We start from the raw sequence: 25,845 nt of genomic DNA on the forward strand, positions 1-25,845 counted from the left end.
TAAAAAAAATAGAGAGAAAGAGAGAGAGAATATCAATTTTGCTCAGAGACAATCAGTTATTTAGTATTTACATCTGAAATAAATGTCTGTGGCTCGTCCATTATTCTTTGGGGTAGCTTTAGATGTAATTATAAGGTCAAGGCCCCACAGGTGGGCCTTGCTGGTGGCCTAGGGATTAAGTCTCAGTGCTATCACCTCCGCTGCCTGAGTTCAATCCCTGGCCAGGGAGCTGACCCACATGGCACAGCAGACCTCTCCTGTCTTACCCACTGTTCCCCTAGCAGTGCATTTCAGTAACTCTGCCTGTTCTGTTCCCCACTCTGTCTCTGGTGAATCCCCTCATCCTCCCCCCACCTCTGGCCTACACCCCAGTTCTTGTATGCATAAATAAATAAATCTTAAATAAAAAGAGAGAGAACCGCAGGTGTTAGGCATTTTGCTAAGTACCTTGACTCTCTTAATCCCCACAACTCTTCAAGGTACTATTCCCACTCAGCGAAAAAGAAAATGGGTTCGGAGAGATTGTAGCATTTTCAAAAAACCTGAAAGCTTCACTGTGTTCTGACTCCAAACTTAAAAGCCTAATAGCCCAAGCTTGCTTTCACTAGTGTAATTCTGAAGTACTCTTGTGGTAAAGAATGTACCAGTGAGTGTTAGCTACCTTAAATATATCTACAGTAATTCAAATATATGTTTATGAAACCCATCGGGTACAAGGCACTTATGGAAGACAAAGAAGAATGAACGACTTTGGTCCTTGCCTTTGGACTAAAAGGCCTGTTGAGAAAATGAGTCATAACTGAAATCTAAAGCAGCACCACAAGAATGAAATGATGTCTGTCAGTGCTCCAAGTAATTAAGTACCATCGTCCACAAGAAAGAGAGCGAGGTCTGTAAGGGATTAAGATGACTCCAAGGAGCGCTTACACACATTTATCCATATCATGAGTGTTAAAAGGATAAAATGTTGCTTGAGGATGACTCTGAAGCACATAAGTAGCTAAGAACTCTATAAATCATCTTGAAAATAGAATCACCCAATGCTGGATCTGCTATTACATCTGCATATTATAGCTTTTAATGGCAGATCAGTGATGGGGAAGACATTTATTTTTCTTCTAAGACCAGCTATGCCTCTCTAAGTATGGACTATGAGCAACATAAGTCCCCTTTGAATTTGGCCATACACACACATTCCCAAACCGATGGAAACAATTTCTGGGGATCCGCACTGTAAACAAGTTTGCTAGGTGAGTCAGGATCAACAAAGTGTGAGAACCTCTGATTTAGGGGGACCTGGAGACCACATTGTTGTGAGGCACATGACTTAGGACCAGCACCGAGGCCTTGAGTACCTGCTTTAGTCTTGTCTAGCCTAGTCACACCCCTGCTAATGGTGCACACACCCCATCTGCTAGCTAAAAGGAGCTCTGCAGATAAGTGTTATAACCTCCATTTTACAGATGAGGAAACTGAAGCTCAACGAGGATTAAAACAGTGAGGTCACTTGGCTAGAAAGAGTTAGTCAAACTAGTTCCGCTTGCCCTCGGTGTCTACACTTTGCCTACTGCACTGTAGCCTGGGCTATCTTATGGCTACCACACATTCACACCAGCTATAATTTGAGTGCCTGTTTTATGTGCCATATAATTTCAGTCTAAACCTTTTAATAACTGCAAATGGCACTCTTGCTATGTAAGATCGCTGAGATGCAGAGATATTAATATATATCTCAAAATGACCTTCCATCAGTTTGAACAGAGCTTTCTTATTTGTTGACAAATTTTCTTTCCTCCTGAGTTCCTAAACCTTTTTTAGCTCTAACTTTGCAGACTTCCCTTCATGATGTAATTTACCCTGACCTTTGCACCTAGTTTGGAATGGCAAACTATGAGTTCAAGTTTAAGCTTTGTTTCTAATGGCTACCACACCTCTTCTTTTCTAACACAAGAATTGAAAGCTACAGTCTGAATCAAAGGGGAAGTGTCAGTTGCTTGAAAAACCTTCTGCTGGGCCTCCCTGGTGGTGCAGGGGTTAAAGACAGAATGCTATCAAGCTATCACCAGCCACTGCAGCATGAGTTCAATCCCCGGCTGGGGAGGTGATCCACAGGGTGCAACTGACCTCTCCAGACTTGCCCACTGCTCCCCTCAGCAGTGTATTTCAGTCAATCTGCCTGTTTTGCTCCCTATTCTGTCTCTGGTGAATCCTCTCGCCCCCTGAACCTCTGGCCTATACCCCAGTTCTTGTATGCATACATAAATAAATCTTTAAAAAAAAAAGAAAAAAGAAAAACCTTCTGCTGATCTTGTGACTGCAAGAGAAAAAGACAACTTAATCAAGGAAACCTCTCCTGGAAGGAGGAATCACACTCTCCCATGTGAAATCTTTTCCTGGACTGTGCATACTATGTCATAAATCATTTTCAGGGATAGCATGTGGCCTTGGGGCATACCCAAGCAGATATAAGGACAAAGGGTTGTTTTCATTAGCCAGTCCACCCAGGCTTGGCTAATACCTCTCCCAGGGTGCTGGTGAAAGAGGATACTATTCTATTTCAAGAAGCAATGACATGGCATTCAATTTAGTAATATATAACTGAGAGCCATGTAAACGTTTGCACCCTTTCACCCAGTAATGCCTTCCTGGTATTCTAAAGAAATAACTCAAAAGAAAAATATCAGAGAAAACACTGCAAAAAGTATTTATATCAGCATTGTTTATGACAATGAAAAACCTAAAACAACCCGAATGTCCAAGAATAGAGAGTGGATGAGTAACAAAGTCACAACAATATAGTGAAATGTGGTGTTACTGTTAAAGGAGACACGTATAATAAGTGTAGAGGAGCATGGGAAGCCTTTAATTAAATTAAAATGAAAGTATGAATGTAAAATTGTGTTATGCTAGAATAAGAGATTTACAGTCAGACCTCTGTAATTAACCGAATGGATGTAGACAACTTCCTTAATCTGAGCCTCCATTTCTTCATGTATAAAATAAGTGTGGAAACAACCATCTCTCCAGGGCTGTTGTAAGAATTAAAGATGCTGAGCCTCCCCTGTGGCACAGTGGTTGAGCGCTGTGCTGTGAAGCTGCCTGCAGCCTCTGCAGCGCCAGTTCAATCCCTGGCTGCCGGCAAGGGTCCCACATGGCACGCAGACCTCTCCTGCCATGCCCGCTGCTCCCCTCAGCAGTGTGTCTTGTCAGTCTGTCTGTTCTGTTCTCCGCTCTGGCTCTGATGAATTCTCTCTCCCTCCCGCGCTTCTTACTGTACCCAGAGCTTGTATAAATAAATAAATAGATCTTTAAAAAAAAGAATTAAAGATGCTATCAATGCCTCGCTGTGGGTGCAAGGGGTTAAGATGCAACCTATGAAGATATCCACAGCCACTGCAGCACGAGTTTGATCCTCAGCCAGGGAGATACCCACGTGGTGCAGCAGACCTCTCCTGACTGGCCTGCTGCTCCTCTCAGCAGTGTATTTCAGTAGATCTGTCTGTTCTGCTCCCCCCTCTGTCGCTGGTAAATCCTCTCACCCCCCACACCTCTGGCCTGTACCCCAGGTCTTTTATGCATAAATAAATAAATCTTAAAAAAAATAAAGATGATATCAACTCTATGGAAAAATTTGGATAAGCCATGGATGAGAAGGGAATGCTGATAAATACTCATTGGTTTTATACTAGGATGTGTAGCTATTGAACATTTTATTTGAAATGAATTTATGAGGTTTTAAACTTAATGCCATTTTTCCCTTCATTCCTCCATACCCTGAAAACATGTCATTTTCCCTATGCAGGAGATGTGTGCATGTTTCATCTGGAAACTTCCCTAAATGGATCACTAAGCCCTATTTTTTTTTTAAAGATTTATTTATTTATGCATACAAGACCTGGGGTACAGGCCAGAGGTGTGGGGGAGGTGAGAGGTTCCAACCACTTAGACATTTTCTGTGAAACCTGTGAGGGAGATTTGGCTCTCCTCCACTGTTAGGGGTAGAGAGTATCCTCTGACCAGGATGCCTTCAATGCACCTTTGTTTTGGAATCCTCACCTCCATTAAATCACCTTCTTACAGAAAAAAGAGTCACAAGAAAGTTAAATAGACGCAGACTCACAGACAAAACCAGCTGGACTATGTTTTAGAATTCAGACTTCCGAATCTTCCAGAAAACCTCTATCAAACTGATGTTGACATAGAAAAGGGCATTGGTAGTTTTTTTTTCTATCCATTTCCTCCATCCCATAAAGATAGCAGCATAACGTATTGCAATGTTTTTTGTTGAGACAACAAATTAGCTAAAAATGAGTTCCACTGTCATCAATGAAGAGGAGAAATGTTCAAAACCACGTAGACCTTGAAAAATATCACCAATCTTCTAATCTTATGATAAAAAATTAATTGTGACAAAGCTGTTCTTCAGGAAATTTTTTAGTCCGTTACTCTAAAAAATTTCTGGAAATTTTATTTTGCTACAAAGATTATCTCTGCTTGGGATTATAGCAAATTCCTTTGAATTGATTTTTTTTTTTTTTTCCCACTGAGGATCTGCATCCTTACAGCTGGGGAAGCCATTGATGAAATATTCGACATTGGAATGATACTTGATGTATAATTAAATAGAATCCATTTAGCAGTAGAGTTTTATAGACCTTTTTATTTTCAAATTAATAAACCTTCATGTAGAACATCTCAAAAAACAAATATTCTTTGAAATACTACCCTTATTGGAAAAATACATAATCCTGAATGTAATTACTATAGATAGCAATGAAAACATTAAGCACTTCTATGTGTTAGGCAAGGTACTGTCATTTACCTTGCCTGTAAATCACAGTGTACAGTAGGTATATATTACTAGCTCCACTACACAGACATAGTAACTGAGGCCCTAAGAAGTTAAGTCACTTGCTTAAAATCACATCGTAGGAAGGCCAGCACAGAACTCCCATCTCATTATTTCTGACTCCCATGCTTTCCCCTAAAATTTTACAGGATTTTATCTCCAAAACACTTTCACTTAGTGTGGCTCATTCCATCCTCCATGACTGTGAGAACAGTCACAGGATTCTCTCTCTCTCTCTCTCTTTTTAAAGATTTATTTATGCATACAAGAACTGGGGTACAGGCCAGAGGTATGGAGGGTGAGAGGATTCACCAGAGACAGAATGGGAAACGGTACAGGCAGACTGACTGAAATACACTGCTGAGGGGAGCAGGGGGCAAGACAGGAGAGGACTGCTGCCCCATGTGGGTAACTCCTTGGCCGAGGATAGATTTCATGCTGCAGTGGCTGTGGATAGCTTCACAGTGCTGTCTTAACCCTTTGCGCCACAAGGGAGGGTCAGGACTCTCTCTCTCTCTCTTTTTTTAAAAAGATTTATTTATTTATTTATTTATTTATACAAGCACTGGGTACAGTGAAAAGCTCAGGAGGGTGAGAGAATACACCAGAGCCAGAGCGGGGGAGCAGAACAGGCAGACTGACGAAATACACAGCTGAGGGGAGCAGTGAGTGTGGCAGGAGAGGTCTGCGTCCTTGTGGGACCCTTGCTGGAGGCCGGGGATCCAAAACCCGCACTGCAGAGGCTGCTGGCAACTTCTCAGCCCAGGGCTCAACAGCTGTGCCACCAGGGGAGGCCCAGGACTCTCTTTTTTAAGGGGGCACACAGATCTGGGATTAGAATCCAGGCTAATAGTAGTCAGTCTCATCTCAGTTACCTTTTTTTTTAAAAAAAAAAGATTTAAAAAAAATTTTATTTATGTATACAAGGACTGGGGTGTAGGCCCCCAACTGAGGTGCCAGTTGGGGGTGGTGAGAGGATTCACCAGAGACAGAGTGGGGAGCAGAACAAGTGGATCTACTGAAATACCCAGCTAAGGGGAGCAGCAGGGGAAACAGGAAAGGTCTGTGGTGCCATGTGGTTCAGCTCCCTGGCCTGGGATAGAACTCAACCAACAGTGGCTTGTGATAGCTTGATAGCACTGAGATTTTAACCCCTGTACCACCGGAGAGGCCCAAGTTTGTACATTTTAACCCCTTTTTTCAATTCCTCTTTCTCCCCACCCCCCCAACCCCTGCTCCTCTGTTAATCACCAAGCCGATGTCTGTATTCATGAGCTTATTTTTTTGTGTATGATTTTTTCCTTCAGATTTCACATGTGAATGCAATCTTATGGTATTTGTCTTTTGCTGCCTGACTTAATTCACTTAGTGTATGCCTTCAAGATCCATTCACATTGTTGTAATGGCAAGATTTCCTCCCTTTCCATGTACAGTCTCATCCAAACTTTACAAATATATATATACTTATCCACTCATGGACAAGAATCTAAATATAGACTTGTTCATCGCTGATCACTTAGTTTGCTTCCATGTACTTGCTATTGTAAGTAATCCTGCAATGAAAATGGGGCTGTGTATATCTTTTCAAGTTAGTGTTTTAATTTTCTTTGGATAAATACCCAGAATTGCAATTGCTGAGTTCTTTATATATTTTGGATACTAAACCCTTACTAGATAATGTGATTTGCAAATGTTTTCTCCGATTAGGTAATTGCCTTTTCATTTTGTGCGCGGCTTCCTTTCCTGTGCAGAAGTTCTGGGTTTAATGCAGTACCAGCTGTTTGTTTTTTCTATTGGTACCTTTGTTTTTGGTGTCAAATCCAAAAACTCATCACCTCTTCTATTTTTTTGAAAGAGTTTGAGAAGGATTAGTATTAATTCCCTTTTGTTTTCTTGTATTCCCCCACCCCACCCCGCCACCGCCCTGCCTGCCCTGTCCCTGTCCCTTTTCTTTTTCTGTTTTTTCTTTTAATTTTTTAAAGATTTATTTTTATTTATTTATGCATACAAGAACTGGGGTTTAGGCCAGAAGTGCAGCGGGTGAGAGGATTCACCAGAGACAGAGTGGGGAGCAGAACAGGTGGTTCTACTGAAATCCACTGCTGAGGGGAACAGCAGATCAAACTCATGCAGCAGTAGCTGGTGATAGCTTGAAAGCACTGAGACTTTAACCCTTGTGCCACCAGGCCCCCCCCCCACCCCCACGGCCTCTCTTTTTCGTGATAAGTCTAGTTAAGTAAATGTTGGTTTGTCAATCTTGTTTATCTTTATAAAAAAATCTCCATTTCATTTATTTCTGCTCTGATCTTTGTTATTTCCTTTATTCTGCTAAGTTGGGCTTCATTTGTTATTTCTGTTTATATTGTTACCTTTTTCTAGTTCCTTGAGGTATAAAGCCAGGTTTCTATTTGAGCTTGGTATTTATTGCTATGAACTTCCTTCTTAGAACTACTTTTGCTGCATTCTATAACATTTGGTAAATCACATTTCCATTTCTACTTGTCTCAAGTCACATATTTATTTCTCTTTTCATTTCTTCTTTAATCCACTGAGTGTTTAATTTCCACATGCTTGTGAATTTTCCAGTTTTTCTTTTAGTTTCATACCACTGTGGTCAGAAAAGATGCTTGATCTGATTTCAAACCTCTTAAATTTATTAAGTCTCATTTTGTGGTCTAACATGATTTATTCTGAGTAATGCCCATGTGTTCTTGAGAAGAGTGTATATTCTGTTGCTTTTCAAGGAACGTATATGTTAAGTCCATGTGATCTAATGTGTCATTTAAAACCAATGTTTCCTTATTGATATTGTCTGGTGTCCTAGATACTGATTTTAAAACAAACAAACAAGCACAAATAAAACAAGGGCCTCCCTGGTGGTGCAAGGGGTTAAGTCTCAGCACTATGAAGGTATTATTGCAGCATGAGTTCAGGCCAGAGAGCTACCTACATGGCGCAGCAGACCTCTCCTGTCTCGCCTACTGCTCCCCTCTGCAGTGTATTTCAGTCAGTCTGCCTGTTCTGCTCCCCACTCTGTCTCTGGTGAATCCTCTCATCCCCCCCATACCTCTTGCCTACACCCCAGCTCTTGTATGCATAATTAAATAAAATAATCTAAAACAAAACTTTTATTTGGACATAATTTGAGATTTACAATTGACATTGACCTTTTAATGCTGAGAATAGCTCTGTGAAGAAAGTACTATTTTCTCCATTTTTCAGATGAGGAACTAAGATTTATAGAAGATAAGTAAGAACTCCATGGGCATACGCATGGAGTTCACTTGAGGAACTACACCATCCAGCCTGTGCATAAATAAATAAATCTTTTTTAAAAAGAAATCATTGTGTAACAATGCAAGGTATTGGGGGAGTTCAAACTCAAGTTTCCTTTTAACTTCACTTGAGGAACTATACCATCCAGCCTGTGAAATGGTCTGGCCTGGGTAAAAGATAAGATCTTTCCATAGCAAGAAAGAAAGACTGTACCAGAAGAAAAGAAGAGGAAAAGGGTGGGAGAAAGGGGAGGAAAGAGATGGTTGTCAAGTTTTTTCTCCTCCATAATTGTGTCCAAGTCTGCTCTTCAGTCCCTGTCAATGAAAGTCTTCTATACTGGCAGAAACCAAGTTAAGATAATCAGAAATAGTTCAGAACACTGCAAACCTCAACTTCCCCATCCCTGGTTGGGTCTCTCTACATTGAGAAACCATTTGAACTTCAGTTTAAAGTTCTTAACAACCCATTTGTCCTCCCTCTCCTCCTCTCCCCCCCCCCCACACCGCCAACTATACACACTCACAGAAGAGGAAGACACGCTACAAACCCGAGGGGTTTCTCTTTTCTAGGGTATTTTCGCTCGGTTCTGCAGTATCTACTGTATCCGGAAAGTGTGAGCCATTTGGGGTAACCATGGAGATATTACTGGTCTTCTTGTTTCCTTCCTTTTCTTTGCTATTAAAATATTCTGCTCAGATTTCTATAAGGCACCCCACTTCTGCTGGTATCAAGATTCTGAAGCTCCTCTCTCCCCTCAGGGACACTTGCATAGGGAGTGGGAATTTTTTCCCTAATTTTTAAGAAATAACTTTTTTTATTGAAGTAACATTGATTTACAACATTATGTAAGTTTTAGGAGCACAACATTATATTTTGACACCTTTATATACTCCATTGTGATCACAACCAAAAGTCTAGCTTCCATCCCTCATTATACAACAGACCCCCTTTACCTATTTTGCCCACCTCCTTCCCCCTCCCCTCTGGTAACTACCATTTTATTATTAATAATCTTGAGTTTGGGGGCTTCCCTGGTGGCGCAAGGGGTTAAAACGCAACCTATGAAGCTATCCGCAGCCACTGCAGCACAAGTTTGATCCCCCAGCCAGCCAGGGAGCTACCTAAATGGTGCAGCAGACCCCTCCTGTCTCACCTGCTGCTCCCCTCAGCAGTGTATTTCAGTAGATCCACCTGTTCTGTTCCCCACTCTGTCTCTCAATCCTTTCACTATCCACACCTCTGGCCTGTACACCAGTTCTTGTATGCATAAATAAATAAATCTTTTAAAAAATAATCTTGAGTTTGATTTTGTTAATTCATTTGTTGTCTTCCACATACAAATGAACTCATACCTTATTTGTCGTTCTCTGACTTATTTCGTTTAGCATATTACCCTGTAGGTCTATCCGTCCCAAGTGTCAAGATTTCATGTTTTTTTTCTATAACTGAGTAGTATTCCACAAGTCCATACCCTGCATTATTTTCATTCATTTATCCATTTGAAAGGCGCTTGGGCCGTTTCCAAATCGTGGCTGTTGAAAATAATACTGCAATGGAATTAGAGGTGCATATGTCTTTTTGAATTTGTGTTTTTGTATTCTTGGATAAACACCCAGAAGTGGAACCAGTTCATATGGTATTTCTATTCTTAACTGCTTAAGGAATCTTCACACTGTTTTCATGGATGCCGCACCAGTTTCTATTTCCACCTTCAGTGTTCCAGGAGGAACACGTTTTAAAATGAGAGCATTTAAGCACAGGAAGGGATGAATGCGATTTTTACCAAAAGCACTTCATCAGTTCCAACCAGAACTCGGGCTTTGGCTCCTAGCCCTAACCCAGACTACAAGTCCCAGAAGACACCGCAGTGAAGGAGCACTCCAGTAATCCTTCCCTCACTTTTATAGGTAGTGGAGATAAAGGTTCCGCCTGCGGAGCGCTGCGGCTTAGTTTGTTGTTAAACGCGGTCAGGCAGGTTGGAAGCCCGCGACAACTGGCGGGGGCGTCGGGAGGCGGATTCCTCCTCCCTTCAAGCACCGGGGGGCGGGGAGTAGGGAAGCCCGGCCCGCGGGTCGGGAACCGAGCGGTGGAGACCGAGCAGGAGGAGGAGATGGAGGGCGAGGGGGTGCCGTGGGCCAGCGAGCCCGTGTCGGGCCCCGGCCCGGGAGGCGGCGGAATGATCCGGGAGCTGTGCCGGGGCTTCGGCCGCTACCGCCGCTACCTGGCCCGGCTGCGGCAGAACCTGCGCGAGACCCAGAAGTTCTTCCGCGACATCAAGTGCTCCCACGGCCGCGGCAGCCCCCCCGCCCCCGCGGGCGGCAGCGGGGCCGAGCCGGGCCCTGCCGGCGACGTCGCGGAGGCGGGTGAGCAGCGCGGGCCGGGCCGGGCCGGCTCGGTGCAGGCGGACCGCGCCCGCCGCAGGAGGGCGGGAAGTGCGGGCCGGGCCGGGGCCGCCCCGGCGGGACCCGGAATGCCGGGGGCGGGCATCTCTCGCGGACGGTGGGGGAGGGCGCCCCGGGGCGAGGAGCGGGGGGCGGGCAAGGGGCGCCCCGAGGCCGGAGTGGGTCGCGGACTGGACCTGGGGGAGGACGGGAGGGGGGCGCGGGCCTGCAGAGGGCGGCGTGGGCCGAGGACCGGGGCGAGGGGCCGCAGGGAGGCTGGGAGCGGCGGTGGGGCAGACCCCTAGCCTTAGGGATGGAGGAGAGGTCGTGCGCTGGCTGCCGCGGGAGCCGGAGCAGGCCCGGGAGCTGTCGCGGGGCGCGCGTGTGTGCGTGTTTGATGTTGTGTGTGAAATGCTTGCACACTCGGGCAGCTCCGTGGAGAGGGGTGTCCTCTTCCGAGGCTCCGGGGCGCCAGGGGGGCAGCCCCGGTGGGAGCCAGGGGCTCGGTTACGTGAAGATCGGGAGGGAATGGGTTCTGGTCCTGAGGGGTCTTGACGTCCTGATGGGATTGTCTCCGGGATGTGCTGGAGGCCCTCGAGCACTTCAGGTCGAGCATGGTCTTTCTTCTTAAACTGCTCTTGGTGGGGAACTGGAGCGTTTAACTGGCCAATCACATTGGGAAGTTACTTAGGTTGGAGGGAAGAAGGACGGGCATCCCACGAGTCTTCTGGGAACGACAGAGCAGAAACTTCAGTGGGTTTATTTTAGTGCTCCTCAAACTTCAGTGCGTCGTAAAATCCAATTTAAACTTAGAATATCTCAGGATCTAGCCCACAGATTGATTGAGTCGGTCTAATGGGTGGGTCCGAAGAATCTAAACATAAAGGGCCCCAGGGGATTCTGCTGCAAACATATTTCCAGAATTACAAATTTAGACGCGGAGAGCTGCTAAGTGAGGACTCGGAATGGAATGAATTGTTCAACTCTGACTTTGTGTTGGGCCCAGTATTTCCAAAGTTGCTTTTCTAATCACCTAAATGTCTCCGGCTCCACAAATTGTGGTAGAAATAAGGTAGTAAATGGGCCTCCCCGGTGGCGCAGCGGTTGAGCGCTGGGTTGCGAAGCTGCCCGCGGCCTCTGCGGCGCCGGTTCGATCCCCGGCTGCTCCCCGGCCACCGGAGGAGGGTCCCACATGGCGTGCAGACTTCTCCTGCCGCCCGCTGCTCCCCTCAGCAGTGTACTTCGGTCCTTCTGCCTGCTCTGCTCCCCGCTCTGGCTCTGGTGAATTCTCTCACCCTCCCGCGCTTCTGACTGTACCCAGTGCATGTATAAACAAAACAAACAAACCAGCAAACAAATAAATAAAGCATGCCTCTATAAAAAAAAAAAAAAAAAAAAAAAAGAAATAAGGTAGTAAGATCCTGACATTGTCTTAAGTGATACTATTTAGTTGTCCTGCATGTAAATAAAAAAGTTATATTTTATTTCGTGAAGTAGCTGGGAGGAGGGGATGACTAGCCTTTTTTTTTTTTTTAATATTCTAAAGGGCATGTTTATTATATGAGCAAAGGGAAAGGAAGGGAAAGCCCCCTGACAGACGCAAGCAGCTGAAAGAGCTGCCCCTGAAGGGGACAGGTGTGCGAAGAGAGGCCTTTCGGGTCACAGGCGGGCAGGAGGGCTGCCATGACTAGCTTTTCTGAAGTTGTGGTTTTGAAATCTTCTGTCCAGAGATTGCTGTTCTGAAAATGGACCTATATGGGAATTCATTTCTCTGAGGTTCTCAGAGAACAAGTGGCGAGACGGCTGGCAGTGTACCTCTCCCCCTTTTCTTCAGCGGTGCTTTCCAGTGGCTTCCCTGCTCAGGAGTTTTTCCTCATAGCTTATCTAGAAAAGCCCTTTGTTGCTCTTATTTTAAAACAACTAGTTAGGTTACTACTGGGGGGGGGGAGGTGGATTCACCTCTGAGAGATGAAACCTTGGTTGGCTTTTGTTTGTATTCTCTGGAAGCCAACTTAAATACAATTGCACCTTTGTGCTGTGCCTGCTGAGCTCTCTGCAGCGGGAACTCATCTTTCCAGAGTTAACTCTCTTCACCCTCCAGGTCTGCTCGCCTAAGTGAAAACCAGGGAGAGAGCCCAGATGATAGTTTTCGAGCAGCTTGATTTTGTTGGGTAAAATGCTGCCATTCTTCTCAGTGTAGGAAGTTTTATCTTTGGAGGGGAAAATAACAGGGAAAATGTGACATTTACTATGTGTATTTTGGGGGATACTGTTTTTTTCCCAGCCATTTAGGTCTTCGTTCTGGAAAGTTAAACCACTCCTTCAAAGACAGCTAGCTCTTGTTTTCTCCTTTACAGGATATCTTTACAAGGTCAAGATCTTTCGTGAGTGTTTCAGCTTTTTTTTTTTTTTTTTTTTTTAATGAATGCTGGTTTCTGATTAATAGGAACTTGGAATGTGAAGAGAATGAACACTCAATTCTTCCTGACAAATGTCTAGAAGGGTTTAATTACCATTTCAGGTCAGAAGTGTACTTCTAGGTTGGATGTAGTGCAGTATTTGAGCAATTGAAGATCAGGCATCAACTCTAAATTTTTATATTATTTCACTTTTAACTGCAGAGAAGATGGGAGGGACCCACAAATAATGTTTCCTTCTTATTGTTGATAGCTAACTATTCCCTGGGGCCAGTGTACAGGCTACATGCTGTATATGATGTTTCAGAAGTTAGAAAGTAGGTGGACTAGAAGGCTTAAGTGAGAGTAGCTTGGCCTGTACAAAGAAAAGTGAATTATTGGGCCTCCCTGGAGGGGCAAAGGGTTGAGACTCAGCACTATGAAGCTATCAGCAGCCACTGCAGCACGGGTTCTATCCCGACCAGGGAGCTGACCCACATGGCATAGCAGACCTCTCCTGTTTCTCCCACTGCTCCCCTCAGCAGTGTATTTCAGCAATCCACCTGTTTTGTTTCCCACTCTGTCTCTGGTGAATCCTCTCCCCCCCCCCCATTTCTGGACTTCATTTCAGTTCTTGTATGTATAAATAAATAAAATAAATCTTTAAAAAAAAAAGAAAAAGTGAATTATAAAGTGAAACTTTTTGGATTCAATTTCTCAGCTATCCAGATCAGTGGCTTTCTTTTCATTTAACTGTTGGGGATGAGAATCCTCCTCTCTGTGGATTTTCCTCATCAGAGGGATCAGAAGTAATGAGCTAAAAGACTCTCAGCATTTCTGAAAAATAGGCTATTACAACACAGAGGGAAAAGTATTTTTCTCGTTTTATGATCCATTTGAGTTTCTAGCTGTGTATCATAAACCTCTCAAATTTAAGAAATTGGGCAGACTCAGATGTGTCTACTTGGAATGCTCCTGTTCTACTGCCTTCCTTCAGTCCTTCAGTCCTGGTCCAGCCCTTGCTAGCAGAGACTAGGGGAACCACCCACAGCTGTGGGTGCCTCAGTGTCCTCATCTGGAAATGAGGGTTATAATAGTAGTCCTTTCTTTTACGGTTGTGGGAGTTAATATATGTATGTGTTTAGAATAGCGGTTAGGTGCTGTGTGTTAGTTGTTACTGTTTATCAGTTGTTAGTTGTTACTGTTCATCAGTCATTTGCATGTCTGTATGAGGGATAAGGAGTGAATAAAGATATTGGCCTTGGATCAGTTGAGATCATCTTATCCACACTTTTCTCTTGAGAAAGAAGAATATTATAATTTTCATCATTGCAGTGCACCTGTTTGTTAGACAAGGCATGAGAAGCACTAGGAAGTTCTGAATTTGGTCCTCTCAAAAAGTATAATTTCCAGCATCTACATATGCAATGTATAAAATAGAAAAATGCAGAAAGCAAAGATGTGGTTAGATTATAGGCATTTTATGTGAGCTATATTTCTTTGGTTTTTATAGCTCCTTGGCTGTTGTTGGCTGACAAATTAGTTCCTCCAGTATTCATCCTCTTTTTTTGTCACCTCTAGTAGATATAAACTGGTGGCCAGAATTAAAAAGAAGAGGAAAAGCACTAGTACATTTATTTAAAACAGACATTTTTCTTGGACTTTTCCAATGGAAATTGGTATGGATATAAAGTTAAGTGTCAGAATGACATTCGCGTGGAGGAGAGGTGGTTCTTTACAGCCTGGTTTCACACACAGTCATCTTCGTGACACTGAGGGGTGGGGAGGATGTGAAGTTGCAGGGTGAGACAGACAGCGGAGCTGAGACTGGCCCTGTGTGCATCTAGCAGTTTGCCATCATCTCTTGAAGCGCTGTCTGCATTTCAGCATAAGCCCAGCAGAGATGGTGCTCTAATCATGGTTCTTATTTAATTACTTTAGATGAACAAAACCCCATTTTTTTTCAAAATACGTGTAAAACTTTTAATTTTTCTTTATTTTCTTCCTGCATGGAAGCCTATAGTGGTCAAAAGCACACGCATTTGAATTACATGGGGGCGCCTGTTCTTGTTCAGACTCTTGTTTAAGCTGTGACTTGGGGCAACTCACTTACCCTATTTGAGTCTTGATTTCTTCATATTTAAAATAGGAATGATGCAAAATGCTATATGTTGTATGATTCCATCTGTATAAAATGTCAAGAATAGATAATAAATAGAAGTAGATTAGTGGTTACCAGGGACCGGAAAGAGGAAAATGATGTGCTAATGGGTATGGGCTTTCTTTTTCTGGGGAATGAAAATGTTCTGGAATTAGATAGTAGGTTAGTAGTGACTCTTCAACTTTGTGAATATACTAAAAACTACTAAATTGTGTACTTTAAAAGTATACAACAAGTGAATTTTATGATATGTGGATTCTATCTATAAATAATAAAATGGGAGTGATAATATCTACCTCGCAAAGTTGTGACGTTTAGAGATACCATACATTAAAGCACTCAGCAGGCATGTAGTTGTTACAGGGCAAGGTAAGGGGCATCCCAGGAACCCCCAAACCTGCCTGCTCTAAATAATTTCTGCCATACACAGCATCAAGACAAAACATACTCTAGTGCATAAGACTTTTAATGGAAACGAACTTGTTTTTTTAAAGTTTTATTTATTTATGCATACAAGAACTGGGATGTAGGCGAGAGGTATGGAGAGGTGAGAGGATTCACCAGAGACAGAGTGGGGAGCAGAATAGGCAGATCCACTGGAATACACTGCTAAGGGGAGCAGTGGGCGAGACAGGAGAGGTCTGCTGAGCCATGTGGGTCAGCTCCCTGACTGCAGATTGAACTCGTGCAGTAGTGCTGCAGTGGCTGTGGATAGCTTCATAGTGCTGAGACTTAACCCCTTGTGCCACCAGGAAGGCCCCTGGAAAGGAACTTTACTACAATTAGTGTGCAATAAAGAGAAAAGAAGGGAAAGAATTTAGGTTCCAAATTAAGTACCCAAAGTTACCCATCCCCTCATGGGTAAATGCCCAGACAAACAGGGTGGACCCAAAGCAGGACTGCTGAATCTCAAAAGCCTGCCACAAGTCTAAGGTACCTTCTGGTGGGGACCCATAGAAAAGGGGCAGAAAGGACCAGGTGATCTGGGACAAAAGGAGCAAAATCAAGATGAAGGCTATCCTTGTCATCCTCCCCATGGGTCTGTCATCCATGTCTGCTTCAAGTTTCTCCTTCCATGTCCCCCAAGCCCCAGTACAAAGCCAAGGCTCCATGTGCCTCCTCATGGTCTCCTTACTTGTCTCCTTCCTTAGTCTCCTCTCCAGCTTCCCCTGCCTGCTCAGCCCCACCCTTCCCTGGATGGGACAGGGAAGCGGGAACCTCAGCTTTCCCTGGTGACCACCCTGCTACATAGTTAGTTCTGGGGCACATTAGATTAGGAACTGGGAATGATGTGGGCTAGGGGAAGTATAAGAGGAGCAGAAAGATAGAATGTGGGACAGCACTTTTGAGCTGGAGCCAGATTTCGGCTCAGGTCTCTAGGCTCAGCAATTCTGCTTCTGTGACTCCTCCCTCTTTCTTTTCTGACCTGAGATAGGAATGTGAAATGTACCCTGGATGTGAGAGATTTTGTTACAAATGAGTCATGACTGGGCTCCATAGCTTACCGGGGCACCATAATTTACTTTAGCTGGAGACTGTCCTATAGGAGGAGAATGTATGCCTACCTTCTCCAGCCTCTCACTCCCTTCCCAGTCCCTGACATTTAGGGCATCAGACGGACCTCTCTTTGCAGATCTTGCTACCTCCCACTCCTTGGCGAGAACTCAGGGAGTGAATGGCTTCTCCAAACACTGACTTGGCCCTGGCTTCTGTCGCAGTTTTTCCCTTTCCTGATCTTCCTTCTTAGGATAATCTATTTCCCATGGCGCTCAGGCAGCCGCTATTTAAAAGGCTTAGATAATTCTGCCTTTTTTTTTTTTTAAAAGATTTATTTATTTATGCATACAAGAACTGAGATGTAGGCCAGAGGTGCGGGGCAGTGGGGGAGGGCAGGTGAGAGGATTCACCAGAGACAGAGTGGGGAACAGAACAGGCAGATTGACTGAAACACACTGCTGAGGGGAGCAGCGGGTGAGTCAGGAGAGGTCTGCTGCACCATGTGGGTAGCTCCCTGGCCAGCCAGAGATTCTTGCTGCACACGCTGCGTATAGCTTCTAGTGCTATGTTTAACCCCTTGTGCCAATAGGGAGGCCCAATTCTGCCTGTTTTTAAAAAAGAAAAACATCACCTTTAACTTAGTATCATTTGCAATATGTTTAGTTTTAAAAGTCCTTACTGACTGCAACATGGTTAATTCTTCAGCCTTGAAGTAGTTTTTGAAGAAAGCAAGGATTTAAATGAAAATCCAGCCTGGCCTTGAAATTTTGTTTTGCTCTACTTTCCCAGCGTCACTTTTTTTTTTTCCCTTTGTGCTTCTGTTCTCTTGTCTCACTACATTAAGGAAACAATCTTTCTGTAATAAACTTTTCAGAAAAAAAGTTTTGAAAATAAAACCTCAAAAATACGCTATTGAAGTAAAAGGGAATATGAATTTCACCTTATGCTATTGCTCAATTCCTGCAAGTTCTGGCTCTGTAGGTCGTGCTTAGTGTGTGTGCATGGTAAGTGCATTCATGTTTGTGTATGATCGCCATTGATGTATTTGTCTTCTTCCTTTCGTAGAGTCAGTCCCTGAGGGTAAAGACTGTTTTACTCATCTTTGTATCCCCTGCAGTGCCTCTCGTAGTGCTTTGTATGTACTAGGCAAATGTCTGTTAAATTATTTCCAAGCCTGGTAAACATTGGGATGATGTCTTGAAATGAAGTGCATTTAATTTCTACTTCAGAAGCATATTCTTGTGCTTCTGCAGATTTTTGTAAATTTACTCACATTTTATTGTCTGAACCCCTAAAAAATAACAGTGATATGCTTGGATACATGACGGGTTGGACTGGAGTTGCATTCTGCGCCAGTATTCCAAGGCATGGTCATCATGTGCAAAGGCTGCTCCCTGCCACACCAGCTCCCAGAGCCTCGTCAGTGACTTGGGATAAGCCTCTCCTATCCTTTCATTCAGCACATCTTTATCAGTGCTCGATTCTGTGCTGGACACAGGACACACAGTGACAGACCACTGTACATCTGGCTGATGCCAAGTCCAAGTTGATATAACAAAAGAAAGAAGGATTTGTGTATCATCATGTTCCCTGGAGAGGATTTTCTACAAATTGGTTCCCCACGTAGCCATTAGGTTCCTTGAGGGAAGTTGTAGGATTAAGTGGCATTGATAAAAATAGAGTGGAGATGCTTTACTAGCCTCTGACAGGACAGGCAAACTAGTCCCAATTTGTCTTTGATGAAGTAATTATAATTGTTTTGTTTGTCTGGTTCAAAAGCACAGGGTGCCCGTGAAGATATCGTTAGAGCGTGTCTCATCCGCGAGTCTTTCTCAGAGGTTACTCACTGAGAAGCCAGTGAGAAGAGTCTAAGGTGTGTGACTGCTCGTGGTTTCCCCCTAATGAATATAAGGCCCAAGGTCAATTGCTTCTTACTTCTTGTGGGAAACTAGTTCTCTTCTAGGGATGATGGACTTGCTTCCTCCTGTGGTCCAGGGAATCTGAGGGCGTCCTTCATAACAAGAGCAGAGAGTGAATCCATATGGATGGTGCCATTTTTCTTCCTTCCTTCTTAAGTCTGACTGGAGTCCCCTGTAAATTTCCAGTCTAAGTGCAGGCCATCCCCTTGCTTGAGGGTTGATTTTTTTTTTCTTTGCTAAACTGGCAGTTTGGCAGTCATGGGGATCTTGGAACTTGACACCTCCACAGAGGAGAATGGACGTAGCAGTAGTTGAGATAGGTGCCCCTTTGCTTAGAGGCATATCGGCCTCCTTGAGGAAGTCCCCGTATATAAATTTCTCCGAAATCCAAACCAGACTCTGCAGGGAGGTTGGTCAGGGCGTAGGGAGGGCACTGGGTGACGTGCTGGTTGAAAGCTGGGCCTGTCCTGTCTTAGCAGGTGCTGTGAATGCTTGGACGACTCCCTGGCCTTGTGCATGTGGCTGTGGGAACCTTTGACCACAACTCTCTTTGGAGTTGGGCTTTATAATATGCTTCCATCCTCAGGGGTTGTGTTTTCTGGGCAGGAAGGTGGTAAGTAGGACTTGAGGATTGTTTTTCTTTTCACTTGTCTAACTAATCATCAGAACTGCCCCAAAGAATGATAGGTGATGTAGTCATAAGGGCCTTGATTAAAAAAACCCTTGTACTTCCTTTTAAAAATACTTTCATACCTTTTCTTTTCCTCCGATGTGATAAAGATCTAATTTTTTGTCACCAGATTAAGAACTGTATGCCAGACATATTTTAGCTTGTGGGATTTTACTCCTTCCAGTTTTTATAATGGGGAGAGAATTACTTTCCCCAGGATTTTCTTTCTTTCTTTTTTTCTTTTTAAAGATTTATTTATTTGGCCTCCCTGGTGGCACAAGGGGTTAGTATGTAACCTGTGGAGCTGTCCGCAGGCGCTGCAGCATGAGTTCGATCCCCCACCAGGGAGTTAGCCACATGGCGCAGCAGACCTCTCCTGACTCACCCGCTGCTCCCCTCAGCAGCGTATTTCAGTTGATCAGCCTGTTCTGTCCCTCACTTTGTTTCTGGTGAGTCCTTTCACCCCCCCACCCACAGCTCTGGCTTGTACCCCAGTTCTTGTGTGTATAAATAAATAAATCTTTTAAAACAAGGGAAAAAAAAGAAAGAATAAACATTTATTTATTTATGCATACAAGAGCTGGGGTACAGGCCAGAGATGCGGGGGGTGAGAGGATCCACCAGAGACAGATCGGGGAACAGAACAGGCAGACTGATTGAAATACACTGCTGAGGGGAGCAGTGGGCAGGACAGGAGAAGTCTGCCTCGCCAAGTGGATTTCTCCCTGGCCAGCCAGGGATCGAACTCGTGCTGCAGAGGCTGTGGATTGCTTCATAGTGCGGTGCTTAACCCCTTGCACCTCCAGGGAGGCCCTCCCCAGGATTTTCTTAATCAAATTAAACTTTCCAGAGAAAGGACTAAAAACCAGAGCGGCAGTGACCCAACCATTATGGCGATTACTGTTTAAGAATCTTCTGTAAACTATGCTCTGGTCTTACCTCTTCATATGTAAGTGCAAGCAAGGAGCAATGTGGGGAAAATGTCCAGTAGGAGGGAAATTTTTTTTTATATATATATGTAACTTTTTTTTTAAAATTTTGGTTTATTTTCTTATATCATTGCTAATTTTTGGACATTATTTGATTTCTCCCCTCAGGTGTAGTCTCTGTAGTTCTCCCACCACCATAGCACCCATGACCCATCACCTTAGTCCCTTGTGCTCTTCCCTCCACTATTTTGGCCTCTCCCTGCCCCTCTCAGATCTATGAGCAGCTTGCAAGTTTTGTCCTTTTTCTGACCCTCTGGTTTCTCTCTTGCTCACTTATAAGTGAAACCATCATGGAGAAATCATTCTTTTGGCACACAAGAACCCCGCCAGGGTTTTAGTTTTTCCTGGTTGAACAGGTGACCTGCTTTGCCAGCTCTTGTTCCATGGAACAAAGTGGAAGGTATGGTGTTCAACTTGGAAAAGTGGTTTGTTAATAAAGGGGAAAACTGGTTATCAGTACATGAGCCCCAGCAGAGAGAGAATGTGTTCCCTGTTCCATGTCCTCGGAGGGGCCATTGCAGGAAGTGCCAGGTCAGGCTTCTGGTGGGTCCTTGTTTGATAAATGGGATAGTTTGAGGTAACTTTTGTCAGTGTCCAGTCATGCTGGTCTCTATGGCTTAGCCTTGAGGGTTTGGGTTTTGAATTTGACCCTCGGTTACTTACCAAATCAGTGCTTTGAACTCCCAGTCTCTGAATTGGCAAAAGTAAACTATCAAAAGAAGATCGAGGAGACAGAGGTAATGTGCAGGGCTGAAGTGGGGACAGTGGGGACAGTGAAGAAGCTGTTATTTTTAAAATCCTATTATTGCTATATTTGTTGTGTTTTTTTCCCCCTGCTGGTTTGTTACGTTGTTGTTGTTTTGGATAAGTCAAATTTTGTCTCCAGATTTCTCTTCTCTGCAATCTAGAACTGGATACATTTTGCTAGTATCCTTTTGACTCAATTTTTAAAAATTATTTTGCAATTTCAAATTTACATAAATTTTGCCATCTCCACACAAAGAGCTCTCAGGCCCACTTGTGCACTGCATTGGTACTCAGTTGTTGGCATTTTCCTCCATTTGTTCCATCACCCAATCTCTCCCTCTCTCTTTTTCTCTCTCTGTTATGTCTATTCTTTCTGAACATTTTGAGAGCAAGATCTGTAAAGGTGGTCTCTGCTTTTTTTTTTTTTTTTTAAAGATTTATTTTACTAATGCATACAGGAGCTGGGGTGGGGGTGAGAGGATTCACCAGAGACAGTGGGGAGCAGAACAGACAGATGTATTGAAATCCACTGCTGAGGGGAGCAGCGGGCAAGACAGGAGAGGTCTGCTGTGCCATGTGGGTAGCTCCCTGCCCTGGGATCAAACCATTGCTGCAGTGGCTGGTGATAGCTTCATAGTGCTGACACTTAACCCCTTGTACCACCAGGGAGGCCCACCTCCCCTCTTCTAATCTCCAGTGTACATTTCTTCCAAACCAGGACGTGCTTCTTCATAGCGGTATACAGCTCCCCAGATCAGGAAATTAACACTGACTAAGTATTATCATCCAATCTGCCCACCTCATTAAGTTTTGCCGAGTGTCCCAAATGTCTCTTTTGATTCAGGGTCCTTTTTAGGAACATGCATTGCGTTTGGTAATCAAGTCTCCCCAGAGCCCCTTAATCCGGCACAGCTCCTTGGCCTTTCACTGGCATTATAGGTTTAGAGAATAGTCCTTGTGTTCTGTAGAATATCCCTCAACCTGCATCTCTGCTGTCTTCCCAGCACTGGCCTTCAGGTCAAGTTCTCTTAGCAGGATGAGGCACAGAGAAGTGACATGCACCTCATTGGGGCTCCAGAGTGCACACCCCCACCCCCTCCTGCCTCCTCCCCCCCCATCCCCTCTGGAGAGGCTAAGCTTGATCACTGATCATGTTGGTGTTCTTTAGGTTTTCCTAGCCTAAAGTCACCATTTTTTTTCTTTGCAATTGATTAGTCATTTGTGGGGAGGTGTTTTAAGATTTCACTGATAAGCCAGTTCCTGCAAATACCTCACTTTGTAAGACCCAGCATTCTGAGGCAACCTTTGCTTACTCCAGTGGTGGTCGTGGTGTATATATGCCCCATGTCCTTGATCCCTTTTGCATTTCTTTGCTGGTGTTCTGCAAGGAAAAGCTTTACTTTTCTTTCATTTATCTATATCAGTATGGATTTGTGAATCTTTTCGATGGCTTATAATCTCTATCATTTAGTCATTGAGCCAGTCCTGTGTCTTTTTGACTTATTAATGGAATCTTCTTAATGGTTACTATATAGCTGTGAAATGTTGCCCTTTGTTGAAATTACATCCCCTGTGAAGCATGGGGTTGGCTTCCTTCGAGGAACTGCCTCCATCCCTGCATCCCATGAATTACAGCCTCAGCTGCCAGCTGCCCGTCTGTTCTCTGTAGCGTGAGCATCCTCAGGAAAGGTTTCCTGGAAAAGGAACTTGTCAGAGCTTCTGAGTGAATCTCATTTCACATGACTCCTTTGGAGTAGAAACCTTGAAGGAGGTTATCTCCCTCTTTCCAGGTGCCTGAGCAATCCACTTCTTAAAAACTGATAGAGATCTTAACATGGTACTAGTGACATTTCTGCTAGCTTGACTTCTTAAAGCTCTTTGGATACTTCAATACATTTTAATCTCTAATCTCAAAATAAATAAGTAAATCATCCCCTTCAACCAAAATACCCGTACCACTAGGTCCTGAGGATTCTGAGACTCAGACTACCTGAGCCTTTGTTTTCCTTAAATGGAAGTGCTAGGTCTGTAATCAGAATCCGTTGAATGTACTGCAGGTCAGAGAGCTTATTTGGGAATGATACATGTTTCTCAATTCATGGGATATTTTAGTTTAGTACTTTGAAGTTTGGAGTAGAATTGATTGCAGTAGACTATTAACATTCATTTCTCAATTTAGGATTTTTCCTACTCTTGGCACATAATAAAATATCACTACTTATTTGTGGAAATAATATGTTTGTGTTACCGATTACTTTAGTGATTTAGAAAATTCTTGGTATTTTATTTACTTTTCAAGAAGGCTACAATTTCAGTGTTAAAAATAAGGTGAGACACTACCCGAGGAGGTACCAGGAACCAGGAAAAATTGCAGTAGAAATTCTGTTGAGACCCAAGTTACTCTGAAGCCCCTGCCAACCGTGTGGAGTTACAGTGAGAAGATCAGGAGAGACACAGGGTTCTGCTTCACCTCCAGCTCACTTTCGCTTCCTGCCTTAGCCATCGGTTGTACTTTACCCTTCCTTTCACTCACCTCTCCAGTATGGATTATTGCTTGGTGTGGGGAACAGGTAAGAATGACACGGTATTGATACAAACCTGTTGTCATTACTCCAAAAACAGTTTAAATAAAATACCTATCCTAGCGCGTCACTAGAGACAAAAAGCCATTAGCCTTCCTTCCTTTTAGTTCTCCCCTCCTGGAATAGCTTAGTAATCTTAAACCCAAAGGGTAATACACACTAAGCATTAAGAGCATAAGAATTTCTCTGAAAAGCACCTCCCATTTCTTTTAGAAAAGGGACTCTCTCTAGACCATAAATAGAATAATCATATATATTTTTTTATTTTTTTTAAAGATTTATTTATTTTTATTTATTTATGCAAGCACTGGGTACAGTCAGAAGCGCGGGAGGGTGAGAGAATTCACCAGAGCCAGAGCAGGGGGCAGAGCAGGCAGAAGGACCAAAGTATACTGCTGAGGGGAGCAGTGGGCGGCAGGAGAGGTCTGCGCGCCCTGTGGGACCCTCCTCCGGTGGCCGGGAGCAGCCGGGGATCGAACCAGCGCTGCAGAGGCTGCAGGCAGCTTTGCAACCCAGCGCTCAACCGTTGCGCCACCGGGGAGGCCCAATCATATATATTTTTAAAAGCCTGCAGCAACCAGTGGTAATACTGTTTCCTCCAGCCTTCATTACTCATGTTTTTAGGTAATAGGAGCTCTATCAGTCTGCTTTAAATTGGGGCCCTGCAATTGTGGGACTAAAGTTGGGTTTGACTCCAAATTGGAAAGTGTGCTAGAGATTGAAGGCGAAGAAAAATTCCTTTTAGGGTTTCTTGCTGGGTCTAAGAATTAAATTGGCATGAGGCAGATTAACCGGAGAAAAGCACTGCATTTTATTAAATTCAACATGTATATGAGCGTACCCGTAGAAGAATTGTAAAAGAAAAGCAAACCCTGCTTACTAAATAGGACAAAGCAGAAAGGAGTTTATTGCATAGCTTTCTACTTGCAAGCCAGGAAACTCAAGACTATGGGAACAATGAGTTCCCAGTTGCTCACAGACTAAGGGATTGTTTTTTTCTCACTCACCCCCCAAAGGAATTTTTATGGGATAGATATAGAAGTTATTTGGCTTTTTCCACTGATTGTCCAGTGGGCTTCTTTATTTCTTTGGATCAGGTTAGTTGAATCAGGTCAACAAGGAAGTCCAGGTATTATATGAATAGACTTAACTTTTAGGGATCAGCTGCGGTTTCTCCTGATTTCTGAGAAGAGTTGCTGGTTCCTGCAAGGTTAGGTGAGGTTTTTCCTTACACACCTGCGTTGACTATCACCATTTGTCCTTGGCTTAAATGATTCCACTTTAGTTTGGTTCTTGCTTTCCCCCTTTTGTCCAAGTCCACATTGAGGGTGTTGATTATTTAATATTTTGGCAGATGTTTCTTCTTCATGAACTTTGCCTTTTCTCTGATTATTCATTTTAGTTGTCATTACTATGCCATGATTATACATCTTTGTCAGGATGAGAAAAGCTTTCAGAGGTAGCAACAACCAAAGGCCACATTTGAATATCTCCTTGGATCAGGTCAAGCAGGGAGACTCTAAAGGGTGTGTTAGAGGTATTTTTTATTTTTTTATTATTTTTTTTTTTTGAATGATGTTTATACTTTTTTTTTTTTAATAGAGGCATGTTTTATTTATTTATTTGTTTGTTTGTTTTTGTTTATACATGCACTGGGTACAGTCAGAAGCGCAGGAGGGTGAGAGAATTCACCAGAGCCAGAGCAGGGAGCAGAGCAGGCAGAAGGACCAAAGTACATTGCTGAGGGGAGCAGCGGGCGGCAGGAGAGGTCTGCGCGCCATGTGGGACCCTCCTCTGGTGGCCGGGGAGCAGCCGGGGATAGAACCGGCACCTCAGAGGCCGCGGGCAGCTTCGCAGCCCAGCGCTCAACCCCTGCGCCACCGGGGAGGCCCTAGAGGTATTTTTTAAAAGCTAACCAACACTGTGAGCCTAATGTCACTAGCATTTTGACATAGTTTCATATAAAATATTTGTGATAAAGATAATTGGATTATAGTAATTTTTTTTTTAAAGGCAGTATGGAGATTTGCACATTGGACTGTTTGTTCATCCTTGCGACTAATTCCTGTCCAAAATGTTGGAGTTTTTATTCTGTTTCACATATCCGAGTACAAGGACCTTGTTCATGCTGCAGCCCACTACTCAGTTCTCTCTTCCAGTTTCCTATTGCTGCGCTTTCCTGCCCATCCCCTTTGTGATGTTGAACCAATGTGCCATTTGTCAAGTTGTAGACAGTTTGAGTTTTTCTGCCATCACCTGTGGTTTATTTACACTTCTCTCCCGGATTACATGGAAACTGTTGTTTTCAAAGTGCTTTCCGTTTTTATGGTGAGGTCATTGCCATCAACGGTGATGACACAGGCTCCTTTGACCATTGC

General features: G+C 43.8%; 1 protein-coding gene across 1 annotated transcript in view; it reads left to right on the forward strand.

Moving 5' to 3' along the window:
- Positions 1–10,235: 10,235 nt before the first annotated feature.
- Positions 10,236–25,845, forward strand: part of DSTYK (dual serine/threonine and tyrosine protein kinase) — a 64,114-nt gene continuing 48,504 nt past the window's right edge. The window contains exon 1 of the mRNA XM_037497722.2: positions 10,236–10,488. Coding sequence (XP_037353619.1) covers positions 10,236–10,488 — 253 coding nt within the window. The remainder of the gene's footprint in view (positions 10,489–25,845) is intronic.

Source organism: Talpa occidentalis, unplaced genomic scaffold (genome assembly GCF_014898055.3).
Source record: "Talpa occidentalis isolate TD23 unplaced genomic scaffold, MPIMG_talOcc4v2.1 talOcc4.8, whole genome shotgun sequence".
Taxonomy (NCBI): Eukaryota; Metazoa; Chordata; class Mammalia; order Eulipotyphla; family Talpidae; genus Talpa; species Talpa occidentalis.